This window comes from Loxodonta africana, chromosome 3 (genome assembly GCF_030014295.1).
Source record: "Loxodonta africana isolate mLoxAfr1 chromosome 3, mLoxAfr1.hap2, whole genome shotgun sequence".
Lineage (NCBI taxonomy): Eukaryota > Metazoa > Chordata > Mammalia > Proboscidea > Elephantidae > Loxodonta > Loxodonta africana.
In genome coordinates, this window is record NC_087344.1 from 130,416,153 (window position 1) to 130,429,884 (window position 13,732).

The 13,732-nt window shown below is 35.7% G+C and overlaps 1 protein-coding gene across 1 annotated transcript in view; it reads right to left on the bottom strand.

Annotated features, from left to right (window-relative positions):
- The window catches only part of COL24A1 (collagen type XXIV alpha 1 chain), a 364,074-nt gene that overhangs the window by 252,365 nt on the left and 97,977 nt on the right, over window positions 1-13,732 (bottom strand). Inside the window, exons 14-18 of the mRNA XM_064279962.1 lie at window positions 12,804-12,857; window positions 12,682-12,726; window positions 12,383-12,436; window positions 12,062-12,115; window positions 7,898-7,951 (exon numbers count right to left, since the gene is read on the bottom strand). Coding sequence (XP_064136032.1) covers window positions 7,898-7,951; window positions 12,062-12,115; window positions 12,383-12,436; window positions 12,682-12,726; window positions 12,804-12,857 — 261 coding nt within the window. The remainder of the gene's footprint in view (window positions 1-7,897; window positions 7,952-12,061; window positions 12,116-12,382; window positions 12,437-12,681; window positions 12,727-12,803; window positions 12,858-13,732) is intronic.

Below are 13,732 nucleotides of genomic sequence, written 5' to 3' on the forward strand. Positions count from 1 at the left end.
TTATAATTGTCCCTAAAAAAAATAAAATACTTAGGAATGAATCTAACCAGAAATGTAAAGACCTACATGAAGAAAACTATAAAACACTACTGCAAGAAAACACAATTGGCAAAACATACCATGCTCATGGATAGGTAGAACTGACATTGTAAAAATGTCAATTCTACTCAAAGCAATCTACAAATACAATGCAATCCCAATCCAAATACCAATAGCATTCTTTATTGAGAAGGAAAAACTAATCATTAACTGTATATGGAAAGGAAAGAGGCTCCAGATAAGTAAAGCACTATTGAAGAAGTATAAAGTAGGAGGACTTGCACTACCTGACCTCAGAAACTACTATACAGCTATGGTAGTCAAAATGGCCTGGTACTGGTACAACCACAGACACATTGACCAATGCAACAGAATTGAGAACTCAGATGTAAATGCATGCACCTATGGTCACCTGATCTTCAACGAAGGCCCGAAGTCCATCAAATGGAGAAAAGACAGTCTTTTTTAACAAATGGTTTTGGTAAAACTGGATGCCCAGCTATAAAAAAATGAAACAGGACCCATATCTCACACCATACTCAAAAACTAACTGAAAAGGGATCAAAAAGCTAAATATAAAACAAAACCTAAAAAGGTCGTAGAAGAAAAAATAAGGTCAACACTAGAGGCCCTAATACACAGCATAAACAGAATACAAACCATAACTAACAATACACAAACACTAGAAGATAAGCCAGATAACTGGGATCTTCTAAAAATAAAACACTTATGCTCATCAAAAGACTTCACCAAAAGAGTAAAAAGAGAACCTACAGACTGGGAAAAAAAATTTTGGCTATGACAAATCTGACAAAGGTCTAATCTCTAAAATCTGTAGGAAAATCCAACACCTCTACAACAACAACAAAACAACAAATGCCCCAATTAAAAAATGGGAAAATGATATGAACAAACACCACCAAAGAAGACATTCAGGTAGCTAAGAGACCCATTAGGGAATGTTCATGATCACTACATGAGGAAATGCTCATGATTACTTCCTGAGGAAATGCTCAGGATCACTTGCCATTAGAGAAATGCAAATCAAAACTACAATGAGATACTATCTCGACCCTACACCACTGGCAAAAATAAAAAAACCTGAAAATAACAAATGTTGGAGAGGCTGCAGGGAGATGGGAACTCTTCTGCACTGCTGGTGGCAATGCAAAACAGTACAACCATTTTGGAAAATGATATGGCGCTTCCTTAAAAAGCTAGAAATAGAAATACCATACGATCCAGCTCTCCCAGTTAGGGATATATCCTAGAGAAATAAAAGCTGTCACACAAATAGACATATGCACACCCATGTTCATTGTAGCCTTACTCACAATAGCAAAAAGATGGAAACAAACTAAGTGACCATCAACAGATGAATGGATAAACAAACTATGGTACATAGACATAATGGAATACTAAGCAACGATAAAGAACAATAATGAATCTTTGAAACATCTCACAACATGGATGAATATGGAGGATATTACTCTGAATGAAATAAGTCAATCACGAAAGGACAAATTTGTGTGAGACCACTATTATAACAACTCATGAAAAGGTTTACACATAGGAAGAAACAACCCCTTACGAGGAAGGGATGGGTGGGGAGGGAAAAACATTAACTAGACAATAGATAAGTGGTAACTTTGGTGAAGGGTAAGACAGTATACAATAACGGGGAAATCACAACTTGACAAAGGCAAGGTCATGGAAGCTTCACAGACACATCCATACTCCCTGAGGGACTGATTTACTGGGCTGAGGGCTAGGGACCATAGTCTCGGGAGACCTCTAGCTCAATTGGCATGATGTAGTTTATAAAGAAAATGTTTCTACATTCTACTTTGGTGAGTAGAATCTGGGATTGTAAAAGCTTGTGAACAGCCATCTAAGATATTCCATTGGTCTGGCCCCATTTGGGAGCAAGGGAGAATGAAGAAAACCAAAGACACAAGGGAAAGATTAGTCCAAAGGACTAATGGACCACAACTACCACAACCACCACCAGACTAAGTGCAGCACAACTAGACAGTGCTCTGCTACCACCACCAACTGCCCTGACAGGGATCACAATACAGTGTCCTGGACAGAGCTGGAGAAAAATGTAGAGCAAAATTCTATCTCACCAAAAAAGACCAGACTAACTAGTCTGACAGAGACTTGAGAAACTCCAAAAGTATGGCGCCCGGACACTCTTTTAACTCAGTCCTGAAGTCACTCCTGAAGTTCATCCTTAAAGCCAAAGATTAGACAGGCCTATACAACAAAACAAGAAACCCTGGTGGCATAGTGGTTAAGAGGTATGGCTACTAACTAAAAGGTCGGCAGTTCGAATCCACCAGGTGCTCCTTGGAAACCATATGGGGCAGTTCTACTCTGTCCTATAGGGTCGCTACGAATTGGCCAATGGCAACGGGTTATAAAACAAAACGAGACTTAATGGGCACACCAGTCTAGGGGCAAGGTCGAGAAGGTAGGAGGGGACAAGAAAGCTGGTAATAGGGAACCCAAGGTTGATAAAGGGCGAGTGCTGACGTGTGAGGTTGTCAACCAATGTCACAAAACAGTATATTAATCGTTTAATGAGAAACTAATTTGTCCTGTAAACCTTCATCTAAAGAGCACAGTAATAAAAAATAGTGTTTGCTTAATGTAGATGCTCTCTTAATATAAATTTCCTTATATGGTCTTAAAGAAAAAAGTATTATTTTTCCACACAATGGCAGCTACTCAAGAGGCTTAATCCTTGATCTTAGCTTTACATATAATTTAACCTAATTCCTCAGTGGAAACATAATAATGGCTAACAAGTACAACTGAAAAATATTTGACAATAAAATGTTAGCAAAATATATAAATAAGCTCACTGACCTAAATCAGATTAACTATTTTTTGTGTTAGATATTTATCTTAGTTGTTTGCCCTTCTTCCACTCTCATCTCAGGCTTTTCCACATGCTCTTCTTGGTGCTATAAAATTTCTGTTTTGGGGTCACTTTCACCCTGCACTCAAAAGGTAATCCAGCTCTCCTCTTTCTCTGTTCTAGCTCCTGTACAAGTTCAATGTTAACTAGAGAAATTCGGTAATAAAGCTTACTACTGGCTTTCTTTTATTAATTTATTTTAAAAAAGGATCGATAGAACATTATCTCTATGCTATACTACATTGCATTGAATGGTAATAATTTTCTAAGGTTATCATAGCATGGAATCAGAAAATAATTTCTAGGGAGAGAGGGTAGAGTGTTCTGTTTTCTTTATATGCTATCTTACTGACTTGAAAACACTTTCATTCCATTGGATAAAGATCCCACTTTCATACAGAACACAAAGATAAAATGTGTCCTTTATCATGGCGTTAATCATTTGCAGAACTTTTAAAATCTATACACACTAAGGCCCCTCCCTCAAGGAATCCTGATTTAGCACTTTTGGAATTGCATCAGAACACTTTTTTTTTTTAATTATAGGTGATAGTGATGCCCAGTCAAGGTTGAAAACCGCTATCTTTCATCCTGATATGGTTTTATTATCAAATACTAAACTTAATATTCACCTAAGTAAAGCTTCTCATCCAGTTTCCCCCATCTCCATAAATAGCACCAACATTTAACCAGTTGCTTAGGTCTCAAATCTGAGATGTAGACTTAATTCCTCTTCACTTTACCTCCCACATCCAATCCATCATCACTGCCTGTCAGTTTCATCTCTGCTCTCTTTCTCTACTTCCGCGACCCTAGACCAAGATACCACGAAGTTGTGCCTAAGTAACTAATTTCCATAAATTATCTCCCTGCTTTCACACTCTTGCTCCACACTGTCTCATCACCAGATGCAGCCAGAGTGACCTTTTACAAACATAAATTATATCAGACCATGCCACTGCCCTGCTTAAAACTTCTGATGGCTTTCCATTGCACTTAGAACAAAATCCAAGCTTATTATTCTCTAGAAGGGGCTACCTGATGATGTACCACTGTCTGCTTTTCCATCCTCACTGTAGCCACTTTCCTCTTCATTCTCTCTGCTCACTCCAGCTGTACTGCCATTCTTTCTGATCTTGAACCAGTCAAGCTTTTTCTGCCTTGGGTCTAGGCACTTCCTTTTGCTTATGATGATGGTGGTGGTAGCTAATGCATATTGAGTGCTTTCTATTAGCTAGCAACCGAACTCCTCTGCATGTTTACATTTAATCCTCACAACAACTTTATGAGGTTGACACTATTATTTCCATTTTACAGATGAGGAAAGGTCCAGTGAGTTTAAATAATTTGCTCAAGGTATCCAGGCTGACTCATCCGTTCTCATTCAGAAGATATTAACCCCCAAAGTATAGTACTTTTCAGATATTAAGTCAAGCACTTTATCATCCAATAATTAGCAAAATTTTTCACAGAAGCATATAACTAGATCTCACTGTTAGGCGCCTAATCATACAGGCATTAATACCATGAATTTTTGTCCTTCTTTTCAACAGCTAATATGTTTTTATCCAAGAGAGAGCTGAAGCATATAATTGATCATTTTAATTTTGGCCAGTTGGAAGCTCAGGCTCAAATTTGCAATCCAGTTCCAATAAAACATACAGGACTTTGGGCCTAAAATTTGGGTACAAGCTTTTTAAATCTCAGATGGGTTCTTGAAACAACTCAGAAATCCTTTTATTAGTCCCCAGTCACTTCCCTCCTTGCTTGTCACAGAGCTCCTCAAGGTCCCTACACCTGCATGCACACATTCCTCTTACTCTCCGGATTTAGTCTCATATTTATAGAGAAAATTAAACATATCTTATTTGACCTTTATCAATTTCCTTCTACTTCCGAAATTAATCACTGCGCTTAAGCTCTGCATAACTCATCTATTTTCTATCTATTTCTAAAGAAATGAATTTAAGTCTGTGAATTTCCCTCTAAGTGTTGCTTTAGCTGCAACAGTCAAGTTTTTATAGTGATTTGTCCTCATTTAGTTCTAAATATTTTCTAATTTCCATTGGTGATTTTTTTTTTCTCTCCAGATCATGAGCTACTTTGGAGTGTTTTTCAGTTACTACAGCTTATTTTACCGCTCTTTTATTGTTGATTTAAGACTTAATTGCACCGTGGGCAGAGAACGTAGCTTTCTGAGGATGAGTTCCAGGTGTAGTACTTTCAAATTTTGTTTCATATGTTCTCCCTAAATAATTTCATCTAATACAATTGCATCATCTACTACCTCTTTGTGGATGACCACACAAATGTGTATCTCTACTCTTCTGATTTTCAGGCCTATAGTTTCTTATACACTTATTAGACTAAGAAAAAAAAGTTTTTTTTTTTTTTCTTATTAGACTAGGTATCTGTATATCACGCAAGCGTTTCAGCCTTAACAGATTCGAAACCAAAGCATTCTCTCCATCCAACCTGTTGTCCTCCTTCACCTTTATCCTCTATTTTTAGAAGGGTGATGCACACTCTACCCAACTGTTCAACCAAGAAATATTAAAATTCTTTTCTTCCTCTTTCTCATGAATTGAACTAAATGATTCGAGCACTGCAAATTATACTTCCTAAGTATCTCTTGAAGTCATCTTTTCCTCTCTATTGTCACAGGCTTTGCCTTGGTTTAGGCCTTCATCATTAATCCCCTGGTCTACTGCATTATCTTCTTAAGTGGCCTTTAATTGGTCTTCTTGTCACCTCTTCCTTCTTCTTCTCATTTACCCTTCCTCCTGTTGCCAGGTATATGTCTAAAACACAAGTCTGATAATTCCATTCCCTTGCAAAAATCTTTGATCGTCGCATACAGGATAAAGTCTAAATTTAGCAAAACACAGAAGACCACTTTGCCTGAGAAAATTCATTCACTTTGCCACTGCCATTGAAAACACTGAAGAGTGTTTTAGTGGAAACTTTTCAAGCTTGATATACTATTAAACATACTATTTTAAATTCTTCCTGGACATGCAGTTCTATTAAAACCATAAAGTTGAAAAGGATTTGGATAAGTTACCTCATATATGTTGCCTAAGTACTACATTTTTTATGAGTAAGAACAAGTTGTAATCTTTGGATTGGGTCTCATTTCCCAAAACAACCTTGTACCAGTTTTTGAGAGAGTACAGGATACATCGTTAGCCCCATGAAAAAATGTAATACCAGTGAAGAGGAAGGATGGGGACAGTCTGACAAGGTGGTGGCACAGGACCTTCTATTAGTAGTGCAGAAATCAGAGACGATGTTTTGAATGGTGATGGTGTATCATAAAATCACAGAGAAAAGAGAAACATCTCTGGAGGACTAGGTAATAAGCCAAAATGAAGCCCATGTATCTTTTAACCCAGCTTTCATGAGAAAAAAGAAAATGATGCAAAACCATACTGAAAACAAGGAGGTAACATAGCCCTTCCTAAGGCACCTACCACCTGTACCATCTATAACTGCAGTTAATATATAACTGCAGTTACGGTAGAACAATTCATGCTCATAATAATAACCTTTAAAGATAATAAAGGTTAATTAGGTTCTGTATCCACAGTATGAGAAGGCAGGTAAACACCGTTCATTCAAAGGAGGTTTTCATTAAGAATGATTAAAATTAAAGAATATATGTACATATAATGAGATGAACTTGTATTAATCTGAAATTTTAATTACTCAAAGGAATTTTTCTCCTTTCAGAATGATGACATCAGTATGCTGGTGCATTTTATCTTCCTATTAATAAAACTAGGTGTAATATTGCTTTGTAGATCTTCGAACTATCAATCTCTAATGTGTTTTTAAATTAGGCAATAAGTAAGAATGGGCATTTGCTAAAGAAATCAGCCAATCCTGAAAGACAGCTGTGGAGTAAAAAGTAAATTTTATGGTTTTTAAAGACAGGAAGAAGTTATGAGTGCAGTACAACTCCTGGAAACTCTGCCTACTGCTCTGACACTATGGGGATTTTATTGCTCTGATTTATGGAGATATTCCGAACCCAAATTCATTTTTGTAGGCTTTACTGCTGCATCCATGATTCTGAATTAGATGTGTGTATATATTTACATATATATGTATATTTGTATGTATGTGTTTATGTGTATAGGAAACCCTGGTGGCATAGTGGTTAAGAGCTACAGCTGTTAACCAAAGCAGTTTGAATCCACCAGGCAGGCACTCCTTAGAAACCCTATGGGGCAGTTTGACTCTGTCCTATAGGGTTGCTATGAATCAGAATTGACTCAATGGTAATGGGTTTTGATACGTATGTATACATACACATATATACGTATATGTGTGTCTGTGTGTTTGTGTGTTAGCTTTTATTCCTGAACTAAAGTGAGCTTCAGAAGCTTTCTTTCCATATGGTATATCTATTATATTAGGATTCAAAAAGAACCCATTTTATCTCAGAAGGTTATGTTCCATTCAGACTTCCAGAAAAGAAAGGTGCTATAAATCAAGCAGTAAGCCAAAATCAAAGTTTTAAAGAATAAACAAACAAATTTGATATATATGCTACAGGCATAACCATATTTATTCTAGAATATGATATATAACAAGAATTTGAAGTATTTCGCATTAAAAATTCTGTGGACTTTATGTTCCAAGATTTGGTCTCAAGCCCTGAGTATGTGTTATTAATAGTTGTAGAGAACAAATAAATCAGTTACGATCTAATCAGGTCTAAAATATAGTTAATATTCTTTTCTATTTCTTTGGAATCATTGTTATATACCTCCTGACATAAAAGAAAAATGTTAGGCCAAATTATTTATACAGATATAAATGTGAAAGAAAATGTTCATTAATCCTACTATGTGAAAATATGTTTTAGCAATCAAGTTTAGCTTACACAATTTTTGCCTCATTTATTATCTTTCACCCACTTTTTACCTCTGGTCCTGGAGGGCCAGATGGTCCCTGGGGTCCTGGGTCGCCTGTTTGGCCCTAAAGTTGGGGGAAAAATCAAAGTATAAACATTAACTCAATAAATACAACTTAAAAAGGAATCACGCATATGGCAAGCAAAGAGTACCCAATATACTATGTCAAAGTTGTAATGACTTTTCACATGAACTTAAAATAACTTGTAAATATCATCATTATGGAAAACTTCTGAAAATAAAATATTTAAGAATGTAATATATATTTACTTCTAAGTGTTAGGGATACAAATTAGTGAGTTAAATGCTCAAATCAAGAAAAAAATTGTAGGTGTATGAGTGTGTGTTTGGTTTTTTTTCCTCAGAAATAAGACACCAAAGCTTGTCTCAACAAGGAAGGACGCTCTAGATGTGGAACTGTTTTCATAAATAACCAGAGTCCTGGGGCAGCAGCTGAAAATTCCTCTCCCCTTTGATACCATAAGTGGCCAGACGCAGTAATTAAGATTCATATGGATTTAAATTTCTGTTGTTTAATCTCAGGTTCAGTTTTCTCATCAATAAAATAGCAATAATAACAGTACTAACATTTTCACGGTCATTCAGTGGATTAAATAAAGTGATACATGCAAAAGGCTTAGCACAGAGCCAAATTATGTTAAATAATGTTATTTTAATCCTTCCCTCCCCACCAGCTCTCCTTTCCTGGTTGATACCCAGAATTCCACTGACCGTTTTCTTCCTTTAATTAAAGTTCTGAAGATTTTTTTTCAAAATTTCTGAAGCCAGTTTCTGGCATTCACATTAAGGATTGGAAACCAGGGCTGGAGAGGAAGGTATGAATAGAGAGAAGTGGGTATAAAGCCTGAAAGTAGAGAGCAATGCTCTCAGAAAAAATATGAGAACAGGGAAGGCCAGTGTTCTGATGATGCCCTTGTTTGAATTTTTTCTTTCTTTCATTATAAATTTCTATACAAGCCTAAATTTGGTTTAAATAGGCCTCAGGTCACATAAAATGGCAAGATATGCTTGGGATTGCCCACTTTCAAAAGACATAAGACAGTCTCTCCCATATGCACCGAATCCTTCCTCATACAGAGCTGGGGTATCTGGACATAATACAATCATACAGAGAAAGGTAATGGGATATCATGCAAAGGTTCACTTAAATCCTCCCTCTCCAGATAAGCAAAAACTGTGATCTCTCAGAATCAGTATCTGAAAAAAAAAGGGAGACTTAAATTCTTAAAATGAAAAGTCCCTTTCTCAGAGAGAGAGATGGGGTTCTCATTGGGGCCCTCTAGTGACAAAATCCAACCAAGTAGCTAAATTTATAAGCAGTGAGGAAGAAAAAAGCATATCCTACACCTTTGTTTTCAGAAAAATTCATTAATAACTGAATATTTAGAAATGTAGATTACAGAATAATTACTCATTCTTCAGAATAATTCTTCATTTTGAAAAACTTCAAGTGCAATGTTCTTTTGAAAGCCAATTCTCCTTCATAAAAACTGAGTTTTCAAGTAGCTTTTAGAGAACAAAAACTTTAGTAATACTTAAGTAACCGTCTATAAATGACAAAAACTTCCAGTTAAAAAAATTGAAAGAACATAATAATTGTCTTTGTTTTCTCTGTTTTTAAGGGAAGAATATTTCTTAGCAACTTCAGAGTGCTAATTTTCTCTATTCTTTTTAAACAGAGCAAAAATTTTCCTAATCCAGAAAGTAAAAACCCTCAGGGTTTTTTCGGGCTACAACTTAGATCCATTTGGAAACAATATCGGTAACCAACACCTTCCAAAACCAAACCAAACCCATTGCCGCTGAGTTGATTCCAAATAGAAAACCAAAAGTAGGAGATATAAAACAGGAAAGACACCCTTATAACTTTGGCATTCTTTCCAGGATGATAAATAAACATTTTAGGTAGGCATTAACTTGTATAATCAAGTGTGGGAGTTTGTTTCTTAATATGATAAATAATTCTGCATAAGCAATACTTCTTCAAAGAGGTGACTTCTTCCTTAACTAGGGAAGGTTTCTAGGCCAAATATCTATATTTTTTCTATTAACAGCACACAAACAAGTGATAAAGTGAGAGACTAAAGACAAAGTCATCTCATTAATTCATGAGTTTCTATACAATTTCCAGCCCAAACTATGTATTTTTCAAGGGTTTAATAAAACAAAAAATGGACAATCATCTCCCTACCAAGATAATCCCTATTAACATTACTAGAATTACTAAAAAACCATAGACTCAAAGAGCTACAAGGAACCTTAACTATGATATAGTCCGACTCTGATTTTAAACACGAGAAATTGGTTAGCTCAGTAATTAAACGCCCAAGGTCATACTAATGCCCAGTGTCACAACTGGGACTAGAATCCAGGTCTCTGTCTCTCAGGCCAGTGATATTTCTCCCTATAAAATCCTATAAATATCTACTGAATCAAAGAATAAGGGACATTAAAAATGTTTCCTTTATGTAGGAATGATATTTGACTCTAGTTTTCTAAGGAAATTAATTCTAAAGCAGAAGAGAATCATATTGGTATCATTTATTTGTTAGTATCGGCCTTAGATAATGTTACATCATTTCCTCCTATTATTGTCAAAGCTTTAGAAAATGCTCACATACAAAAAATAAATTGGAAGTCCTTGTTATATGGCTTAGAATCATCCTCGATAAATGGAAGTTGTGTATTAGCTATTTCTCATGCCTCTTTTTCATGCACTTTGGAATTTTTTGAGACTCAACTTCGGGGCTTAACTCTAGGTACAAGGATGACTGGGTTAACTGACGTGAGTCAGGGTGAAAAACTAGTAAAAATAAAGGTCACCAGCAACTAGCCATCAAACAAATAAAACCTGTTGCCATTGATTCTGACTCACGGAGACCCTATAGGACAGGATAGAACTGCCCCATAGGGTTTCTTAGGCCGTAATCTTTACAGCAGATTGGTACATATTTTTCCAGCGAGGCAGCTGGTGGATTTAAACCACTGACCTTTCAGTTAGCAACCAGGTACTTAAACACTGTGCCATCAGGGCTCCTTATCAAGCAAATAGGTGAAAAAATTTTCCTTTGAATTAAATTATTCCTGAGAGATCTATATAAATTACTGACGCTGTGAGAAGTCAGAAAGAATGGGATACATAAAAGTCTATAACTTAATGCTGCTTCCTGAGATACAAATATAAACAATCCAGAGATGGGAGGGTGGAGTTAGAGGGGACACTATTAATTGCTCAGGAAAATGTAGCAGCATTATATACACTTTAATGTAATTTTAATAAATTATGACACAATATCTAATTTTTCCTACCTACGGTTACCTTTTACCTTCATAGAGTTATAATCAATATTTAAATACTAAAATAGAATGTCACAGTGGTTAAGATTCTAACATGCCTGATGACCTGGGTTTCCTAGTAACTAACTGTGGAACCTTGGGCAAATTACTTAATTCTCTGTGTCTTAATCTATAAAACAGGAATAATGATAGTATCAACTTCATAGTATTGTTCTGAGGGTTAAATTAAATGTATAGTCCTTAAAATAGTGCATGGCTCTTTGCAAGCACTCAGTAAAAGTTAGCTTTAATAATAATTTTAATATGCAGACATATAATTACAACTCATGTCTTAATAATTTATTTAAATTATTTATTCAATAATTTTAGTTTTATTATTTGTTGAGTTTTATATTAACTAGATAAGGGTGTCATTTTCAATTGATGCCCAATGGTTATCAATAGGAGAATTTGACTTGCTTTTTTCTTCAGAATGTTTCCATAATGAAAAAGATACATGGGAAAAAAAAATATTATTCAAGGTGCTTTATATCTTCTGTTTTAAAAACATATTTTTTAAATTTAAATACTGTTCATAGTAAATAACCCAAGGAAATAATACAATAAAGATCTTTAGAGTTCCCAGAAACTTGGCTTTGGCCTGTGATGAAGGGGGTGGGTAGGTGAGGTCCAATAGTCTATGGAATATAAGTGGAATACTTGAGGGATAAACTATATTCTAAAGCTGACAAGAAAATGTCAGATTGGTAGATTTATGTCCTATTTCTTATATCCTATTAACACCAACAACTATCAAGACTCATGCTGTGACATGCACCGAGTTAATCAGAAAGAAAGTAGAAAAGTTCAAACCTACTGAAGGTCCTGCCTTTCCTCTCATCCCTGGAGGTCCTGGCAAACCAATAGCTCCCTAAAAAAGAGAATAATCCGGGAAGAGAACAGCTATTATATCACAAAAGGCAGCGATGCCTTTATTTACAAACTACTAAAAAATTTCATGGAAGTGTTCTAAAGAATTGAGAAAACTGTTTTAAGGAAGGCATGAAACACCACATTGACAGCATACCCTAACAAGATACATGATTCAAATAATGACAGTCCTTTTCTTTTAAAAGAGCTCACACACTCTCACTGGCTTTTGTGTATTTGCATAAAATTAATGGTATACCAAAGTTACCTTGTCTCCAGGATACCCTGATTCTCCTGGCTCTCCTGCAATGCCTTGTTCACCCTAGAGAGCATGATTTCATATAAAGACACTTATGTACTGCAAATGTGGCAATATTATATAAGAAAACAAATATTAATTATTAAATAATAATATATCTATTTTTCCTACTTCTGAGAAAAAGTAATATATGATTGATAATATAAATTAGTCCCAGTAAATAAAAACAAAATATTTTATAAGTTGTGCTGACTTAAAGAAAAAAATGTGGTAAATTATCTCTACGACAATGTAAACATTTAAATCACCTTATCACCTTTGATTCCAGGAAGCCCCTTATTTCCTGAGAGACCCTAAAAAAAAAAAAAGATATTTTGTGGCATCACAAAGAAATTAAACGGAAATATCCATTATGCAAATAGAACCATACCATTGGGCCAGGAATTCCGGAAGGTCCGATTGGTCCCACAAGGCCAACACTGCCCTGAAAAACAGCAAGAAAGAAAAGCACATTGAACATCCAGAAGGATTAGAAAGACAATGTGGTAAAGTTAATTTATTAATGAACCCAGAAGTAATCATCTCACTCAGCTCCCCACACATGCCTTGTTCTTCAACACTTCCTTTCCTCTCCACATTCAGACATCAAACCAATCTTTCAAGCTTTAGCCAAGTTCGTCTTATTTCCAGAAGCCTTCTCACAGTGGTCTAGTTCACAAGGATCCCTCCCTCCTTTGCGCTCCTATAATACTGTCCATGACACTCAACTTGCAATATTTCTCCAACTAGATAGTATCTTAAAGATAGGGAATATATTTCTGGGTCATGCACCCAGCAAATAATAAATATTTCATTTGATTGCCTTAGATTTTTATGTCACCCTTTTATTCAGCAAATATTTATTGAGCAGTTACTATGTGCTAGGCATTCTAATAATTTGATTTCATGATCTGAAATTTGCAGAATGAGAATATTTACCATAATTTTAAAGATAAATTGAGTAGTGACAAATAAATGTCCACTCTGGACTTCTCCCACTCTTTCATCATTTAACATTTATTGAGTATAATATATACCAGACACTGTAGTAGTATTGAGGAAACCCTGGTGGTGTAGTGGTTAAGTGCTACAGCTGCTAACCAAAGGGTCAGCAGTTCAAATCCACCAGGTGCTCCTTAGAAACTCTATGGGGCAGTTCTACTCTGTCTATAGGGTCGATATGAGTCGGAATCACCTCAATAGCACTGGGTTTGGTTTTTTGGTTTGGTAGTAGTATTGGGGGGGGGAAGACATAGTGTCTAACTTCAAGTACCTCAGTTTACTGCTCCAAAGCAAGATTCCTCAAAACTGAATTACAAC